Consider the following 20,867-nt stretch of genomic DNA (forward strand, 5'->3'; position numbering starts at 1 on the left):
TACTAGTTTACTGAGCCCCTTTGCCTGCCTGCCTTTGATCCTCCAGTTTTTTCGACCTCTTAGGCTTAGCCTAGCCCTCCTTGGCAAATCCGTTGGTCCACCATGCTGCATTCGTTCATGATCTCCCATACTAGGACTTTGCAGTCTATTGGAGCTCCCCTTTGCTAAGGGTGATCTCCCCTAGTCAGTGCGTCGACTCTGTACTGCCGTTCCCCATACAGTACAGTGATACCTCTGGATACGAAAGTTTCTGCTTACGAAAAATTCAGGATACGAAAAGCGATTCGAAGATTTTTATGCCCCAGTATGCGAATAAAATTTCAGGATACGAAAAGCTTACGAGATCCCAACTCGTCGCCGAGAGTAATTTTAAAAAGCGCGCGCCGCCAGACTTTGAACTTGGGTAAACTCACTTACAGCGTCCCGCTCACCCATTGGTTATCTCCCTACTCAGATGCTAGCTGACGCCATAAAATCCTACTTCCCTATTGGTCAGCAACTATCCCACCTTGCTTACGCACGGGCGTTCATCTCTCTCTCTCTCTTTTCGTTCCCACTGCGGTATCGTTAACAGACATTGTGTGCTTTCGCTTGTTTGATGTAGTGTTAAATACATTCGTACGCCACGTGTTATCGTTATTAAACATTCGTTACTGTGCACTGTACTGTATTAGTGTCTACTATACATAGTACTGTATATAACGTGCGTAGTGTATTACGTATTGAGCTTAACACTGTAGCCATGGGTCCCAAGAATGTTGCCGAAGGAAAGAAGACGACGACGATGCTCTCGATGGAGACGAAACTCGAAATTGTGAAAAAGTACGAGTCTGGCATGCGTTTAAGTGCGATCGCCAAGGAGTATGGCAGGAATCCATCTACGATAGGCACCATCCTGAAGCAGAAGGCGGCCATCAAAGCAGCGGCACCTTCTAAGGGCATCACTATTTTCTCTAACAAGAGAACCCACGTGCATGACGAGATGGAGAGGATGCTTCTTGTGTGGATCAAAGACGAAGAGATCTCAGGAGACACCATCACTGAGACTAAAATTTGCCAGAAGGCCTCCGCCATTTTTGGTGATCTCGTGCGTTCTCAGGCCGAAGAAGGGGCAGGAGAAGGAACATCCCAGCAGGAACCCCCAGAGTTCAAAGCTTCTCGGGGGTGGTTCGAGAAATTCAAGAAAAGGACTGGTATTCATTCAGTGGTACGGCATGGGGAGGCAGCCAGCTCGGACACGAAGGCCGCCGAAGCCTTTGTTAAAACGTTTGAAGAGTTGACTCTGCAGGAAGGCTACAGTTCGCAGCAAGTTTTCAATTGCGACGAAACTGGCCTTTTCTGGAAGAAAATACCTCATCGGACGTTCATCACGGCGGAGGAGAAGAGGCTACCCGGACATAAGCCTATGAAGGACAGGCTTTCCCTTGCTTTTTGCGCAAACGTCAGTGGGGACTGCAAGATAAAGCCCCTGCTGGTGTACCATTCTGAAAATCCCCGAGCCTTCAAAGCCCACAAAGTCATCAAGGAGAACCTTCCCATGATGTGGAGGGCGAATGCTAAAGCCTGGGTAACGAGGCAACTTTTCATTGATTGGGTGAATGTCTGCTTCGGTCCGACTGTCCGAAAATATTTGGAAGAAAAGCGCCTCCCTATGAAATGTCTGCTGGTGTTGGACAATGCTCCAGCTCACCCTCCTGGCCTCGAGGAATAACTTCTGGCCGAGTATTCCTTCATAAAGGTCCTGTATCTACTGCCTAACACCACCCCTCTCCTCCAGCCCATGGACCAGCAAGTTATTTCTAATTTTAAAAAATTGTACACGAAGCAATTCTTCCAGAGATGTTTCCAAGTCACAGAAAGTACAAACCTCACTCTGCGTGAATTCTGGAAAGATCACTTTAATATCGTGATATGCCTCAAACTCATCGATCTCGCTTGGCAGGAAGTTTCGAGGCGTACTCTGAACTCATCTTGGAGGAAGCTGTGGCCTGATGTTGTCTCTGCATGAGACTTCGAGGGGTTCAGGAAGCCTGGAGGCGAAGCCGAGATCGTTGACGATCCTGAACCCATTCAGCAGTCTGAGGTGGCTGACATCGTACATCTTGGTACGTCCATGGGGCCGAGGATATAGATGAACTTATCGAGGAGCACCACGAGGAGTTGACGACGGACGACCTGAAGGAGTTGGAGACGATGCAAATGAGTGTTGTTCAAGAGCAGTTCTCTAGCGGTGATGAGGAGGATGTTACACCTTTGAAAACGGCAGACATTAAGGAAATTCTCGCATGTTTCCATAAAATGGCAGACTTCGTCGAAAAAGAACATCCAGAAAAAGTTTATACCAACCGTGCGCTTCAACACTGCAATGACGTTTGCCTAACGCATTTTAGAAATGTGTTGAAAAGTAGGCAGAAACAAGCTTCAATGGATAGTTTCTTATTAAAGAGGCCAGCAGTATTAGTAGGCCAAGACGAAGGTAAAAGTGAAGAAAAGAAACAGAAAAGAGGAAGTGATGAAGAATTAGAAGGTGAAAGTAAAGAAAAGAAACAGAAAAAAGAAAGTGATGAAGAAGTAGAAGAAATTTAGAAAATATGAAAAACGTAGTTATAAAAAAGCAAAAAAAAAAAAATTCAATTTTAAGTTTTATGTTACCGTTAACTGTTTAAGTAATTTTTTCTTTCATTTTATAGTTTTCCACACGTAATGTTAAGTGTTAATTATTTCTGCCATTTTTTTATTTCGTAAAGTTTAAGTGTTAATGTGTTAAGTGTGTAAATTACTGTACGTAGTCTGTCACTTGTTACGTTTTTTGTCTTATGCCATCCTCCTCTGCCGCGACTTCGCTATCGGACATCGTCTCAATCAAAAGGTAAGTTTCAACTTTTTTGTTAATTAACTGTAACCTTTTTTTCAGGGTATCAATCCTTAATTTAGGTGTACGTACAGGTAACAATACACCTTCACTGATCCAAATGCTTTACATACAGTACCGTAACTTTTATACAGTAGTAAAGAAAACGGACCGTTTTCTTAGGGCTTGGAGGGGATAACTAGGCTATAACTACATTATTGAATAATATCATGGTGGTTTCTGGAATGGATTAGGCTGTTTTTAACGGTTGGGTTAATTATTGAATGATAGAAATGGCTGCATTGCATGTTTATTACTACAGTTTAGCGTGTTTATGAAAGAAAAGGTGTCTTTTCGTAAGGCTTGGAACGGATTAGGCTATTTACATGTAAAACGCGACTCACGATACGAAAAAATCAGGATACGAAACCGTATCCTGAACGGATTACTTTCGTATCCTGAGGCATCACTGTATTGGAATTAACGTACATACTTCTTCTTGCAGTGACCTTTGCATTGCCACACCAGACATAACTCTGGTTATCTGGATTTGGTTCATTATATCCCAAATTCATTTTAAATGGTTTCGTTATTGTGAGGTTATACTTTACTGATAAAACTACAGGATGGTAGTTACAAAAAAAATTTATTTTTCAGCCGTTAGGATACTAGTTCAGAAAAGTACATCAGCGACATCGACAAGGAAGTTTATGATCTGTAAACATATGTAAATCTTGAGTACATCCTCATCCTCAATTAATAAAAACAAAGCTGCTTACAGAAACATACAAACTTTGTACAATACTGTAAAACCATTTACCTGTAAGGGGGACATTAACATTGTTGAGGATATGTCTAACTCTTGTGTAATAAGGCCATAGTGGGAGTGTACCCGTTGCCTCTGCTTCTGATTTATGGTACTTATAGGTAGACACCAGAGAATTCCATTTGCTATGACACTCTTCTGGACCAGGACTATGGCCTTCTAACTTCATCTGTTCAGATATTGCCTGAAGGAAATTTGTGAGAACTTAATGTGATACACTCTACATTTTTTTTTTATTTATTTATCATATAAAACTAAATTAAAAATTATCAAAATGCTACTGAGGAATCTCCTCTGACAAAGCATGCAGATTTCCAAAGCAAGTCTCCTTGAAGTGTTCCTACAGGAAGCATTTCTTAAGGTGAAACTTTAATAAATGCACTCATGTAGATGGATTCCTTCACAAGATGAAATCCCTGCTCATTTGCATATGAAAAATACTCCTCCTAATGTACATTACTAACATACCAATATTAATTATTCGACTAACAAAAACTATCAAATGTAACCAAAGTTATCTCAACTGTTTCTCTAAAAGTTAAAAACAAAACTTTTCTTTTATTAGTTTTATATTCATTTTCTAACATATCTAGATATCTAAAATCACTCAAATAATAGAAGAACTGTTTCCAACAGATGTAGAGCAACTAAAATAATGTAACCTTCAAAATTAAACATCACAAATTTTAAAAGTAACTTGCATTTTTCCTAAATATACAAATCCAAGTTCTTTAATAGTAGTAAGATTTCAGGTTGACTGGAACTCGGCTGCTAAAATTTTAACAAGGGGTGTCAGTAGTTACTGGTGGATGGCAGGAAAGCTTGGTTCTTCACCAGCAAACCTTCCCCTAGCGCATGTGTGGTTGTTGTGGCAGGAAGTGAAACTTGAAGGACTCAGGTTTGTGGTTATGAAAAAAATAAATTACTTTTAAAAGATTTGTGATTTGTTCTTACACAAAGGCAAACCCTCATCCTTTAACATAGGAAACCTATCCTTAGGTGGGAAGAAGACCCTAAGAGGTGTAGGGCATTGACTTCTGACACCTTCTAATTTTGAGAAATGGATTATCAGAGGTCAATGGTCAGGTGGTCACAGAAAGACTTATATCCTTGTAAGAATATACAGTACTATCAATGTATGGCTAATATAAAGTAATGGGTTCTACATACAAACCATCCTTGTATGGAGGATGGGGGGGGGACTTTTATATCAATATAGACAGAAGTGTCCATTGTGGAAGCTTACCAGCATCAAAATGTTCGATCAAGCAAATAATGTTTTGACCTCTGCACCCCAAGAGAGAGGGGAAGGAAGAGAGGAAAAAAGGGTCACTACCATTATGACCTCTGCCTGCTGGTTCGCCTAAGAAGGCATGCTGCCTCAGCTTCCACCAGCGACAGGATTCTGTCACCGTCTCAATCTGCTGACAAAGGGTTTTTGTTGTCACCTCAATGTTCTTACAGATTGCCTGGGAAAGCTGCAGCCAGGAGACGAAGGGCTTCCGGATGAACATCCGGTTAGTGACAAAACGGACTACTACTTCAATACCCCTAGGACACGTGGCATCTCCCCATGAAGCCATTAACACGTCCTACGGTGTGCCACGCCTTACCGGCAGTCGGGATGGAGCCTCTGTCAGAGTAAAAGGGCTCGTATCGCTCCCGTGTTCAGGACCACCACCTTAAGTACTTTGTGTAAAATTATACTTGGTCTTTTTTTAAGTAGATATTTAAAGTGTAAGAACTAATTATATATAACTTTCGTCTCCTAGCTCTTAGCTCGCCCAAAAAGAATTGTGATGTTTGAAATGTAAAAGAGCACTTATCATTTTTATGAAATCAGTTAACTTAGAAGTGCTCAAGAAAAAGTTGTAATTGTTTACCTAAATACAATAAGTTGAATTGCAGTCTCATCACTGTCTTATCCTGTTTTCTGAAAATTTATTTTGTTTTAATTTGTCTGTAACTTGACAAATCCCCTCCTTGTCCTTTTCCTCATCATAAGATTGATTGATTGATTTGAGCATGGTAGGACACATCATGTCCAAGTATCTTTGCAAGGATGAACCTGCCATCCTTACCTTGAGTCTCAAACAGATATTGATTTATTTTGCTAAGATAAGTGTTTTCCTATCATAAGGCCCATTAATTTAACCTCTATTTCAATATGATATATCTTTCTCAGTTTTCAATATTTTTTTTAAATCGGTAAACTTCTGGAGGAAGATGAACCCTTCAATGAAAAAAAAACCTATAGCTTCACATTTCAAGATTTCAATTTTTTATATAGTACAGTACTTTATCAATTTATTTTTGCTGGTGGCGATGATTTTATATTTTTGGAAGTTTTACTTTTTCATTTGAAGCTTTTTGCATATGTGATACTATATGTTTTTAGATCACAATTTTCCCTTCAATGGCTTCTAGATTTTTAAATCTATTGGTAATAACAAAGATTTATAAATTCAAAGGTTAAAAAACAGCATATTGAGAATGCGTCTGAAGTAGAAGTATGTGTTTTCTTTGTCAAATCTAAAGTATTTAACCTAGAAAGCTGAATATCTTTGTTGAGCAATGTGAGCCGATTTGGAAACAATTTAGAATAGAATTAGATATACTGTATCTAACTTACGTTTGGCCTTTAGTAGACCATTAAAGCCTCACAGCTGATGATGAATGCTGGGGTTCACCAACCACAGACAACGATTTAGTCCGATTTCCTCTGTTTTACAGATAAATCCATAGCTTCGGCTCTTGCAAGCAATTTTGAATGCTTCTTGGATACCTAAACATTGTTAAAAGCTAATAAAAAACAATATAAAATAGTGATATAAAGTACAAAATCAGAATAGCAGCAGAATATCTTGAGTGGAGAGACATAAATAACTTAAAATGCTTTATTACTGTTATCACTCGTAACCTAGCGAGCATTTTACAGGGTTGTCTAAAGAAATACCCTGTAGTACAACAGTATAAAATATATACTAAACTATATATAATAGATATCTAATGACTGCATTTTATATTTTGTTTACGGTCCCATGGCAAGCAAGATCAAAGTCAATCGTAGACTTATGAAAAACTTATCAACAGGAAAAAAAAGACAAACTTAGGGAAATAATTGTGATATTCATAAAGATCACTTCTTATAGTAGAGTACTGGAAACTACAAAATGTTAGTAAAAAATATTTTCAGCTTAGGTGAACAGGTACCACAGGTCTCAATGATAACATGTCCAAAGACTTGTGGGTATACTTCCGCAGATAGTGGGCTGTAAAGGTTGTCTGGCATTTCCAGACTCCAGCCTTTAGTACTTGTACCACTAACAAGTTCTTCTTAAATGCTAGCATCAAGCCAATTCTCCTGACTTCATGGGGCTATGCCAGAATTTCATATTCATGATCTGATGCTTGTGGATATGCCTTCTTGATGGTTTCACAAAGCCAGAAGGAAATGGTGTTCCTTGAAACTCTTTTCATCCCAACAGCACTAACAACAAAACTTTGGATCTGCAGCCTGAAGGGTTGGATTCTCTTCAAGTAGCCTTTAAAGGCTATGTCTTCGATTTATAGGTAGGCGCGATGCATACGAAGAGCTCGTTTAAGCAAGGGGGCGCAATGATGGCGTGCATGAACTCAAGAAAATGATTTACGTATTTGGAGCACATGAACCAAAGAGTGCATCGGATGTGCACAATGGCTAGCTCATGATCAAGAGACTGCGATGAGCGTGCCAGTAAAGGTGAGTATGTCAGTAAAGATGAGTGATTAAATGTTTTGCCTACTGATTGACAAAGCATAAAGCTTGCCGCACACTGAGCCCGAACAGAACCGGCCGATCAGAACCGAAACGTCCGATAGAGATCGAAAGCATGCATTCTTACCAGGCTGCGCACATTGGGCCAGAACAGAACGGAACTGACGCGCCAGAACATAACGGAACCGACACAGTATTCTTTGAAAGATATTTTTTCTGAAGCGTCGGTGGCGTCTGACAGGCTACGCATGCGCAGAACGACTGCAGCGGTTGTTTTGGAGAGGGTTGCCGAGGAATTCGGAGGTTAGAGTGATAGCAACCAATATTTTTCTGATGTCAGAAATTTGACGAATGTATTTTAATAACAATGATGTAAACATATGATTTAATACAAAGATTTTAGGAGTGATTATTATTTATTATTATTGTTTATTATTATTATTATTATCAATATTATTTATTTTTCTTTTTTTTTTGCTGATGTCAGAAATTTGACGAGTGTACTTTAATAACAATGATGTGAACTTATGATTTAATACAAAGAATTTTGGAGTGATTATTATTATTATTATTATTATTATTATTATTATTATTATTATTATTATTATTATTATTATTATTATTATTTCTTTTTTGAAAACATATAAACATCTGGCTTATGGATTCGATAAAAGATTGATATAAAGAATATCTAATCATTGTAACATCAATTACACCTATATGTAATTACTGTTATCATAAAAACCAGGCAATAAAAATTAAAACGGTGTGTAAACCGTGGATATCCGTAAGTTTCATAACGAGAAACAATCAGTATGGAGGACTTATTGAAAATCGCTAAGAACAAACGATAGAGAGAGAGAGAGAGAGAGAGAGAGAGAGAGAAAGGAGCCGAGCCCATCTGAGAGACCTACGAAAGGTCGTGAATAATAAAACTGAATACTATAAACAAAAAGGGGCAAGGCCCCCTCCAAAATCTCAAAACTCATAGATCTGGTACTTAACTTAGATGGAGGGACAGTGGAGTCCGACATCTTGAGGTAAATCCAGAAAAAAACCCGGTAAATACACACACAAGGTAAATAACGGCTATCATAATTGCGTGCTAAATAGGAGAGGTGTCACTGGCGTGGGATTGTTGGTACTGTAGTAGTGGGAGGTGGAACGGCACCTCGCTGTTCGGGGATTTTGACAGGAGATATCTAAATGGTGCGAGGCCTCTGGTTGTGATTTATCACGCCCCAGTATTATATATTGACACCTTTTATAGGTGAGCGAGCTGGTTTCAACCTGGCATCCCTATGCAATTTTTTCTCTGGTAATATATAGCAGTTATACACCTTAGAAATGGTGCTAAAGGAGCATTTCACTGGGCGACACGGGTCGGAGCCCAGAAATTGTAACATCAATTAAATAAAAACTCAGTTATGATTAAGGAAAACTTCCTTCATTTATATAAAATTTTGCGTCGGTTCCGTTCTGTGGCTTCTGGCTCAGTGAGCGCGCTGGACGTCGTTTCTGCTCTGTTCTAAGGCTTCGGTGTCTTAGGCGGCGGTTCCGTTCCGGCTCAGTGTGCGACAAGCTTAAGAGCTCAGGACTTTGCCTCTGAATCAGGCTGTGAACAAATCATAAGTGAAGCTACACATAGGTCTGGTAACTGCTTGGACCTAGTATACACTGACTTCCTGGGTGTTGTAACAATGTTGGTGCTCCAGGTGGGAAATCTGATCATGCCTTGGTTTTTTCAACAATTAAGACTGAGCAGTTTGTCCCTGATGTGTCATAGTCATGTAAGATTTACTATACATATATAAAATCTCAAGCATACTGGAATGTCGATGAGTGATCTTTTGCATTTGAATTGGTCACAATTGTATAAAAGTATTGAGCTTATTTTTCTCTTAAATGAGAACCTCGTCAATATAATTGATAGGCATATCCTTTCTTGTGTGCTAAAATACAGAGGGAAAAAACTAACCCTGGTTCAATGACAATTGTAAATGGGCTATTTTAGAGACACTTAACAAATCAGATTTAACTTGGAATAATAATCTGATCACTAGTTTGCAATGTGGCTTTTGCAAAGGACTTGGTACATGTGATACCCTTCTTACAATTTCCAATGCTGTCCTTGATTGTGATCAGGATGTTTGTATGAGTGGCTTTAATTTTAGTGCTGCCTTTGATTGTGCTAATCATGAGGCCCTTGTTTACAAACTTAAACATGTATGATAAGGTGCGTCTTTTCTTAGCCTCATTATTTAATCTTTAAATAATAGATTGCAGAGTAGATTTTGATGTGCATTTTAGTAATTATAGGAATGTAATACCTGGTGTTCTTCATGGTAGTGTTCTATTCATACTACATTTGCATGACACGTGGTTTGGCCTAGAAAACATGCTTAATGCTTATGTAGACGATGCTACTCTCTTTACTTCAATTCCATCTCCTGAATGTATAACTGCGGTTGCTGGATTCCTTAATTGAGAGATCTAACTAAAGTTAGTGCATGGTGCAAATTATGGGGCTTGAAGTTGAACCCTAACAAAACTCAATGTATGATTGTAAGTACGTAGAGGATAGTGGCTCCTCAACATCCAGATCTTTGCATTGATAATGTTTCTTTAACTTTAAACAATTCCTTCAAAATTCTAGGTGTGATTCTTGGATTCTTGATTACAAACATTCCATTTGTTTCTTCTTAAACTGCACAAAATTTGGCTTATTGCAAAAATCTTTCAAGATTTGCAGAGATTAATCTATCCTGAAGAAATGTTTTAATTCTTTCATTGCTACTAGTTTAGAGTATTGTTCTCCTGTCTGATCTCCACCTGCTGACTCTCATTTATTTGTTTGACAAAAACTTCCCAGTCTATGAATTTCTCATTGCTGATCTGGATATTTATCTCTGACACTATTGTTCAGTTATTTCTTTATGCATACTGCATATGATTTTTCCTGATTCTGACCATCTTAAACGTAACTCTAAGTATGCATTTAATTCTAACAGTCTTGCCTTCTCCATCATAAGGCTCAGTGCTACACAATATTCTAAAAGTTTTATTACAGCTATAACAAGATTTAGAGGAGGCGTGGAAGTTAGTAAAAGAAAATTTTGTTGGGATTGCAAGTGATGTGTGTGGCAAGAACTTTGTTGGAGGCAGCATGAGGAAGGGTAGTGAATGGTGGAATGAAGGAGTGAAGGTAAAATTGGAAGAGAAAAAGAGGGCTTTTGAAGAATGGCTGCAGAGTAATAGCGTAGAGAAGTATGAAAGATATAGAGAAAAATGTGGAAGTAAAGCGCAAGGTAAGTGAGGTAAAGAGGGCAGCTGACCTGAGGTGGGGTCAGGGATTGGGTCATTCATATGAAGAGAATAAGAAGTTTTGGAAAGAAGTGAAGAGAGTAAGGAAGGCTGGTTCAAGAATTGAAGAGACAGTGAAAGATGGAAATGGAAGGTTGTTAAAAGGAGAGGAGGCAAGGAAAAGGTGGGCGGAATATTTTGAAAGTTTACTGAATGTTGAGGATAATAGGGAGGCAGATATAATTGCTGTTGCAGGTGTTGAGGTGCCGGTGATGGGAGATGAGAATGAGAGATTACAAGAGAGGAAGTGGAGAGAGCACTAGATGAAACGAGAGTAGGAAAAGCATCTGGTATGGATGGTGTGAGAACTGAGATGTTGAAGGAAGGAGGTGTGACTGTACTTGAATGGTTGGTGAGATTGTTTAATATGTGTTTTGTGTTGTCAATGGTACCAGTAGATTGGGTTTGTGCATGTATTGTACTACTATATAAGGGTAAGGGAGATGTGCATGAGTGTTGTAATTCAAGGGGTATTAGTTTGTTGAGTGTGGTGGGAAAAGTGTATGGTAGAGTACTGATTAATAGGATTAAGGATAAAACAGAGAATGCAATCTTAGAAGTACAGGGTGGTTTTAGAAGAGGTAGGGGTTGTATGAATCAGATTTTTACAGTTAGGCCGATATGCGAGAAATATTTAGCAAAAGGTAAGGAGGTGTATGTTGCGTTGATGGATCTGGAGAAAGCGTATGATAGAGTTGATAGGGAAGCAATGTGGAATGTGATGAGGTTATATGGAGTTGGTGGAAGGTTGTTGCAAGCAGTGAAAAGTTTCTACAAAGGTAATAAAGCATGTGTTAGGATAAGAAATGAAGTGAGCGATTGGTTTCAGGTGAGAGTGGGGCTGAGACAGGGATGTGTGATGTTGCCGTGGTTGTTTAACTTGTATGTTGATGGAGTGGTGAGAGAGGTGAATGCTCGAGTGCTTGGACGTGGATTGAAACTGGTAGACGAGAATGACCATGAATGGGAGGTAAATCAGTTGTTGTTTGCGGATAATACTGTACTGGTTGCAGACGCGAAAGAGAAGCTTGGCCGATTAGTGACAGAATTTGGAAGGGTGTATGAGAGAAGGAAGTTGAGAGCTAATGTAGGAAGGAGTAAGGTTATGAGATGTGCAAGAAGGGAGGGTGGTGCGAGGTTGAATGTCATGTTAAATGGAGAGTTACTTGAGGAGGTGGATCAGTTTAAGTACTTGGGGTCTGTTGTTGCAGCAAATGGTGGAGTGGAAGCAGATGTACGTCAGAGAGTGAATGAAGGATGCAAAGTGTTGGGGGCAGTTAAGGGAGTAGTGAAAAATAGAGGGTTGGGCATGAATGTAAAGAGAGTTCTGTATGAGAAAGTGATTATACCAACTGTGATGTATAGATCGGAGTTGTGGGGAATGAAAGTGACGGAGAGACAGAAATTGAATGTGTTTGAGATGAAATGTCTAAGGAGTATGGCTGGTGTATCTCAAGTAGATAGGGTTAGGAACGAAGTAGTGAGGGTGAGAACAGGTGTAAGAAATAAGTTAGCAGCTAGAGTGGATATGAATGTGTTGAGGTGGTTTGGCCATGTTGACAGAATGGAAAATGGCTGTCTGCTAAAGAAGGTGATGAATGCAAGAGTTGATGGGAGAAGTACAAGAGGAAAGCCAAGGTTTGGGTGGATTGATGGAGTGAAGGAAGCTCTGGGTGATAAGAGGATAGATGTGAGAGAGGCAAGAGAGCGTGCTAGAAATAGGAATGAATGGCGAGCGATTGTGACGCACTTCGGGTAGGGTCTGCTGCTTCCTCCAGTACCTTGGAAGACCGCGGAGGCAGCAGCAGTAGGGGATTCAGCATTATGAAGCTTCATCTGTGGTGGATAATGTGGGAGGGTGGGCTGTGGCACCCCTACCAGTACCAGCCAAACTCGGTTGAGTTCCTTGTCAGGCTGGGAGGAACGTAGAGAGGAGAGGTTCCTCTTTTCTGTTTCATTTGTTTGATGTCCGCGACCCCCCAAACTTGGGGGAAGTGCCTTGGTATATGTATGTATGTATAACAAGATTCTGGAATGATCTTCCTAATCTTTTAGTTTAATCTGTACACATTTTTCTGGGATAACTCTGTTAAAGACTTGGCTAAGGTAGCAAAAAAATGAGAAAAATGTGACCGAGAGTTGTACTCATTTGAGCTGGGGGGGTGCGCTAAATATGACGAGTGTTCACGCTCCTTTGAATTCATCTTAACAAAAGTGGGTATGTGTACAAAGGTAATGTCCTACTGGCAAACCCGTTTCAAATTAAAAGCAACCGCATGCTGAGGAGAGTGTGACAAGGAATGAACATGAGAAGCAGGAGAGCATGTGTGTGCTATGGAGAAAACCTTCGTTGAGGGAATGTGCTACCAGGCGAGGGCAATGTGAGGGCTCTCATAGGAGAGAGCACCAGTTATAGGAGCTCAAAGGGGTGAACAACAAGTGTGAGCAAGATGAGAGTGTGTATACAGTTCAGGTGAGCAACATAAGTATGCGGACACAGTTCAGGTGAGAGTGTATACGTGCAAGCTTGGTGAGTGCTAGTATACGGGTGAGTGCAAGTATACAGGCGAGAGCGATAAATGCGCACTAACAGCCAAGTGATCACGTTCATCAGGGATTTCTTTAAGAGTTCCATGCACTGGCTTAAGACCGATTCACACGACCCGTTTTCTTTCAGACAAGCTGACCGTCGGTTAACCCTTTTACCCACAAAAGGACGTACTGGTACGTTTCACAAAACTCATCCCTTTACCACCATGGACGTACAGGTACGTTCTTGCAAAAAACCGCTATTTACATTTTTTTTGGCATATTTTTTATAATTTTTTGAGAAACTTCAGGCATTTGCCAAGAGAATGAGACCAACCTGACCTCTCTATGAGGAAAATTAAGGCTGTTAGAGCAATTTAGAAAAGATATACTGCAAAATGTGCTTGAAAAAAAATAACCCCTGGGGGTTAAGGGTTGGAAAGTTCCAAATAGCCTGGGGGTAAAAGGGTTAATGGGCGTCTAGCTTTCTTACGTATATTCAAAAGCAACTGTTCACACGACCCGTCAGGCTGACGGCGGCCCTCGGTCGTCAGCTGCCCGAGTAGGCTCAGCTTCCTTTCCAAGAAACCTAGGCCGGTTTGACGGCCGTTAGCCACCCGTCCCAACCAACGAGTTGATGATGTTTCGTGTGAACGAGGCTCTGTATCGTACCTGTTCCTTTCGTGGCCTACATCCTCGACTTTTCCTCATAGTATAGTTATAAAAATTAGAGTTAATTTGTTATTGACACCATGAATGAGAGGTTAATGGAACTTGTTCAAGGGTATGAGGAGATGTTTGATATGGCAAACAAGATGTACAGTATAGAAATAATTTACATAAAGAAAAGATATGGAAAATAACTGGAGAGGCATTAATAAAACAGGCGAATTTATCATAATTTTAATATTTTTGGCATGGTGCATAAAGTATAATTAAGTTGCAAAACATGATATTTTAATTATAAAATAAATTTTTGAATATACTTACCCGGTGAATATATAATAGCTGCAACTCTGCGGCTCGACAGACAACATACTAAAAAAACTCGCGAGCGATCGCTATGCAGGTTGCGGGTGTGCCCACCAGCGCCAACTGTCGGCCAGATACCACTCTTGAATGTAAACAAAACCTTCAATTCTTCTCGTCCCGCTGCGTCTCTATTGGGGAGGAAGGGAGGGTCATTTAATTTATATATTCACCGGGTAAGTATATTCAAAAATTTATTTTATAATTAAAATATCATTTTTAAATATTAAACTTAGCCGGTGAATATATAATAGCTGATTCACACCCAAGGAGGTGGGTAGAGACCAGAGTTAATATGTTTACAGCGTATAAGCTAAGAGTTTTTTCATTTTGACAGTTATCAATTTAACAAAACCAAAATAAATAGGTACCTGGTAAGGAAGTTGACTTAGACGATTACTCTGCCTTGTAAGTCTGTCTTCCTCACGGAGCCCAGCGATCCTCTTAGGATGCTGACAGACTCCCAGGAGCTGAAGTATCAAGGGCTGCAACCCATACAACAGGACCTCATCAAACCCCTAATCTGGGCGCTCTCAAGAAATGACTTTGACCACCCGCCAAATCAACCAGGATGCGAAAGGCTTCTTAGCCTTCCGTACAACCCAAAAAACAATATTAAAAACATTTCAAGAGACAGATTAAAAGGATATGGAATTAGGGAAGTGTAGTGGTTGAGCCCTCACCCACTACTGCACTCGCTGCTACGAATGGACCCAGTGTGTAGCAGTCCTCGTAAAGAGTCTGGACATCTTTCAAGTAAAATGACGCGAACACTGACTTGCTTCTCCAAAAGGTCGCGTCCATGATACTTTGCAGAGATCTATTTTGCTTAAAGGCCACGGAAGTTGCTATACGTAGCTCTAATTTCGTGCGTCTTAACCTTAAGCAAAGATCGGTCTTCCTCACTCAAGTGTGAATGAGCTTCTCGTATTAACAATCTGATAAAATATGACAAAGCATTCTTTGACATAGGTAAGGATGGTTTCTTAACCGAACACCATAACGCTTCAGATTTACCTCTTAAAGGCTTAGTACGAGCTAAATAGAACTTAAGAGCTCTAACGGGGCATAATACTCTCTCTAACTCGTTGCCTACGATCTTTGATAAGCTAGGAATATCAAAAGATTTAGGCCAAGGACGAGAAGGCAGTTCATTCTTGGCTAGGAAACCAAGCTGAAGAGAACAAGAGGCTTTTTCTGTCGAAAAACCAATGTTCTTGCTGAAGGCATGAAGCTCACTGACTCTTTTAGCTGAGGCCAAGCACACCAGGAAAAGAGTCTTAAGAGTGAGATCCTTCAGGGAGGCTGAATGTAAAGGCTCGAACCTGTCTGACATGAGGAATCTTAGGACCACGTCTAAATTCCATCCAGGTGTAGCCAAACGACGTTCCTTAGAGGTCTCAAAAGACTTAAGGAGATCTTGTAGATCTTTATTGTTGGAAAGATCTAAGCCTCTATGCCGGAAGACTGAAGCCAACATGCTCCTGTAGCCCTTGATCGTGGGAGCTGAAAGGGAGCGAACTCTTCTCAGGTATAAGAGAAAGTCCGCGATTTGGGCTACAGAGGTACTGGACGAGGATACAGATACTGACTTGCACCAGTCTCGGAAGATTTCCCACTTCGATTGGTAAACTCTAATGGTAGAAGCTCTCCTCGCTCTTGCAATCGCACTGGCTGCCTCCTTCGAAAAGCCTCTAGCTCTCGAGAGTCTTTCGATAGTCTGAAGGCAGTCAGACGAAGAGCGTGGAGGCTTTGGTGTACCTTCTTTACGTGTGGCTGACGTAATAGGTCTACTCTTAGAGGAAGACTTCTTGGAAAGTCTACCAGCCATCGAAGTACCTCGGTGAACCATTCTCTCGCGGGCCAGAGGGGAGCAACTAACGTCAACCTTGTCCCTTCGTGAGAGGCGAACTTCTGCAGTACCTTGTTGACAATCTTGAATGGTGGGAATACGTATAGGTCTAGGTGAGACCAGTCTAGGAGAAAGGCATCTATGTATTGCTGCTGGGTCTGGGACTGGAGAGCAATAGATTGGAAGCCTCTTGGTCATCGAGGTTGCAAAGAGGTCTATGGTGGGTTGACCCCAAGTCGCCCAAAGCCTCTTGCACACATCCTTGTGGAGGGTCCATTCGGTTGGAATTACCTGACCTTTCCGACTGAGACAATCTGCTAGAACGTTCAAGTCGCCCTGGATAAACCTCGTCACTAGGGAGATGCCTCGATCTCTTGACCAGATGAGCAGGTCCCTTGCGATCTCGTACAGTGTAAGAGAGTGGGTACCTCCTTGTTTGGAAATGTACGCCAAGGCTGTGGTGTTGTCCGAGTTGACCTCCACCACTTTGTCTAGAAGGAGACTCTCGAAGCTTATCAAGGCCAGGTGAACTGCCAAAAGCTCCTTGCCGTTGATATGCATGCTCCTCTGACTTGAGGTCCACAGACCTGAGCATTCCCGACCGTCCAGTGTCGCACCCCAACCCAAATCCGATGCGTCTGAGAAGAGAACGTGGTTTGGTTTCTGAACTGCTAGGGGAAGTCCCTCTCGTAGACTGATATTGTCTTTCCACCAATTCAGGCAAGTCTTTACTGTCTCGGAAATCGGGATCGAGACCGCCTCTAGCGTCTTGTCCTTTTTCCAGTGAAAAGCTAGATGGAATTGTAGAGGTCGGAGGTGTAGCCTTCCTAGCGAGACAAACTGCTCCAGGGATGATAGAGTTCCTATCAGACTCATCCAATTCCTGACTGAGCAACGTTCTCTCTTCAACATCTTTTGGATTACGAGCAGGGCTTGATCCATTCTGGGGGCCGACGGAAAAGCCCGAAAAACTGGACTGCGAATCTCCATCCCTAAATACAGAATAGTTTGGGATGGGATCAGCTGGGACTTTTCCAAGTTGACCAGAAGTCTCAATTCCTTGGTCAGATCTAAAGTCCAATTGAGATCCTTCAGACAGCGATGACTGGACGAGGCTCTGAGAAGCCAGTCGTCCAAATAAAGGGAGGCTCGGATACCCGATAAATGAAGGAATTTTGCCACATTCCTCATAAGCCTCGTAAACACGAGAGGAGCAGGACTTAGGCCAAAGCACAGGGCCCGAAACTGGTACACCACATTGTCGAACACAAATCTCAGAAAAGGTTGGGAATCTGAGTGAATGGGGATGTGGAAATAAGCGTCTCTTAGGTCGAGAGAGACCATCCAGTCTCCCTTTCTGACCGCTGCTAAAACTGACTTCGTGGTCTCCATGGTGAACTTTGTCTTTGTGACAAAGACATTCAGAGCACTGACGTCTAGCACCGGTCTCCAACCTCCTGTCTTCTTCGGTACTAGGAAGAGACGGTTGTAAAACCCCGGTGATTGAAGGTCCGAGACTTTGACCACCGCTCCCTTCTCTAGCAAAAGAGACACTTCTAGTTTCAGGGCTTGTCTCTTTGCTTCCTCTCGGTACCTGGGAGAGAGATCGATGGGGGACGTCGCTAGAGGAGGTTTGCGTACAAATGGGATCTTGTACCCCTCTCTGAGCAACCTCACAGACTGTTGATCTGCGCCTCTCTTCTCCCAGGCTTGCCAGAAGTTCTTGAGTCTGGCACCTACTGCTGTCTGAAGCTGCGGGCAGTCAGACTCTGCCTCGCGAGGACTTGGCTCCTTTCCTCTTTCCTCTCTTCCCTTCGGCACGAGTAATTCCCCTGCTGGAGGCTCTGCCACGAAAGGGCGAAATAAACCTGGACGCTGGAGTGTCTATCCTAGGTCTAGCAGACAAGGCAGACGAAGGGTTCCCTTTGCGAGCCGAGGACGCAACCAAGTCATGGGTGTCCTTCTGCACCAGGGACAACGATATTTCTTTAACTAAAAGTTCAGGAAACAAGAACTTAGATAAAGGGGCAAAGAGTAGCTCAGATCGTTGACAGGGCGTCACTCCTGCTGACAGAAAAGAGCACAGAGACTCTCGTTTCTTTAGGACTCCTGACGTAAACGAGGCGGAGAGCTCGTTGGATCCATCGCGGATGGCCTTATCCATGCAGGACATAATGAGTAAGGAAACATCTCTATCGGCTGATGAGATTTTCCTACTCAGGGCTCCCAAACACCAGTCAAGGAAGTTAAAAACTTCAAAAGCCCTAAAGATACCCTTAAGTAGATGGTCCAGGTCTGAGGATGACCAACTAATCTTCGAGCGTCTCATGGCTAGGCGGCGGGGAGAGTCTACAAGACTTGAGAAATCGCCCTGGGCAGAGGCAGGAACTCCCAAGCCGAGAACTTCTCCCGTGGCATACCAGACGCTCGATCTAGACGAGAGTTTAGTTGGGGGGAAGGCAAAGGAAGTCTTCCCTAAACTCCTCTTGGTTTCTAACCAATCGCCTAACAGCCGTAAAGCTCTCTTGGATGAGCGAAAGAGAACGAGTTTTGTAAAGGCTGGCATGGCAGCAGGAACGCCTAAAACAAACTCAGACGGCGGCGAACGAGGAGCCACAGAGACAAAGTGTTTAGGGAACAACTCTTTAAAAATGAGCATGACTTTCTTAAAGTCCATAGATGGCGGAACTGCTCTAGGCTCATCAATATCTGAAGGATGACCCTCAGGCTGAGGGTCAGCAACGTCCTCATCCGAAAGTTCCTCATCTGATAACTGATGAGAAACAAGCAAAGGGGTAGGCAATGCTTGACACGCAGCGTCCGCCCGCACTGGTGCATAAGTGACGGAGCAGGACGCAGCGTCCTGAAACTGCTGAACAGTCTGGGAACTGTCAACAACAACAACAGGTGCGTGAGGATGCACAGCGTCCACCCGAGACTGCTTAGACCGCCTGGGTTGTGCAGTCAAAACAACTCTAGGTTGCGGAGGTTGACGCACCGCGTCAAAACAAGTCAACTCTGATGGTTGGCGAACGTCCTGAACGTCACCAGGCGCATCAGTGAGTTGCTTAACGTCCACATTCGGTTGAAAGTCCACACGAGACCGCATCGGGTGTGGTACAACCCCAACTGGTTGACGTGAACTGGCAACACCAACGTCAACAGGACGCACAACAGAATGCTTGGGTGGCTGACGGCCAGGATCTCCATGAGATAAACGGCTAGGTTCAACGGAAACCTTCTCTGCGTTGTAATCTTCCATAAGGGACGCAAGCTTAGACTGCATGTCCTGCAGTATAACCCATTTAGGGTCTACGGTAACGGGTGCGGTAACAGCCGGGGTTAGCGTCTGAGACGGCACAACTTTGCCTTGCTTAGGCGGCGAGCAGTCATCCGATGACAGCAACGGGTCCGAACTGTCCCAATGACTACATCCGGGACGTTGGACCTGTCCTGAAGGGACCGACTTGCGTTTCAAAGGCCTAGAAACCTTGCTCCATGGTTTCTTGCGTGAAACGCCTTCGGAAGACGAGGTAAAAATGGGCTCTCTCGTCTTATGGTAGGGGCGATCTTGACGAGACACGCCTGATACCATAGAGGGAACGTCTGTTCGCTGATCAAGGCCTCTCGAACCCATAAGTCGTACGACATTGCTTCTCCCCTGGGCTTGGGAGCTTGCAAGAGGTCCCGGACTAGGTGAACGACAGGCACGAACAGACGAACCCTCGGTCGCAACACTGTTCACAACACTTTGCGCACTAATCACTTTCCCACTTTCCGCCGTGGCACTGTGGCACTTAAGTTCCTTCACGTCAGCCATGAGTTGATTACGGTCACTTGCTAACGCTTCAACCCTCTCCCCCAAGGCATGGATAGCACGTAACATGTCTTGCATCGACGGTTCCTGAGTGCTAGAAGGGGGGTTAGGAACAACCACTACAGGGGAAGGATTAGGTTCAGGGGCATGTGGAGAGGAAAAATCTACGGACCTAGAAGAACTTCTCCTTACCATATCTCTCTCTAGTCTGCGTGTATACTTATCATATTCGATAAAATCGAATTCCGAAAGGCCCACGCATTCCTCACACCGATCTCCCAATTGACAAGTTTTACCCCGACAATTGGAACAAACAGTATGAGGGTCGAGAGAAGCCTTTGGAAGACGCCTATTACAGTCCCTAGCATTACACTTTCGAAACCTAGGTACTTGAGAAGGGTCAGCCATTTTGAATTAGTCAAAGAAAATTCCAAAAACAATCCAATTCATCAACAAATAATCCAATTCAATAAAGAGTTCAAGAGTTTATGTTGAGGAAAAACACCTGTACTGCGAAAGCTCAAACCAAAATAAAGTACTTCACCAAATATGATGGGAAAACTCCAGGTTCTACAGCGAGTATAAGTACGTCTTGTCGTCAACGTCGACAGAGAAGAATTGAAGGTTTTGTTTACATTCAAGAGTGGTATCTGGCCGACAGTTGGCGCTGGTGGGCACACCCGCAACCTGCATAGCGATCGCTCGCGAGTTTTTTGAGTATGTTGTCTGTCGAGCCGCAGAGTTGCAGCTATTATATATTCACCGGGTAAGTTTAATATTTAAAATTATTTTATCAACACAATTATCAAACAACATCTTATAGAGTCAAAATTATCGTAATTT

The 20,867-nt window shown here is 42.3% G+C and overlaps 1 protein-coding gene across 4 annotated transcripts in view; it reads right to left on the reverse strand.

Annotated features, from left to right (window-relative positions):
* Positions 1 to 20,867, reverse strand: part of LOC137620766 (uncharacterized) — a 256,783-nt gene that overhangs the window by 66,604 nt on the left and 169,312 nt on the right. For all 4 annotated transcript variants that reach the window (XM_068351178.1, XM_068351179.1, XM_068351177.1 and 1 more), the window contains exon 6: positions 3,672 to 3,861. In XM_068351178.1, coding sequence (XP_068207279.1) covers positions 3,672 to 3,861 — 190 coding nt within the window. The remainder of the gene's footprint in view (positions 1 to 3,671; positions 3,862 to 20,867) is intronic.

Source organism: Palaemon carinicauda, chromosome 27, assembly GCF_036898095.1.
Source record: "Palaemon carinicauda isolate YSFRI2023 chromosome 27, ASM3689809v2, whole genome shotgun sequence".
NCBI classification, from domain to species: Eukaryota; Metazoa; Arthropoda; class Malacostraca; order Decapoda; family Palaemonidae; genus Palaemon; species Palaemon carinicauda.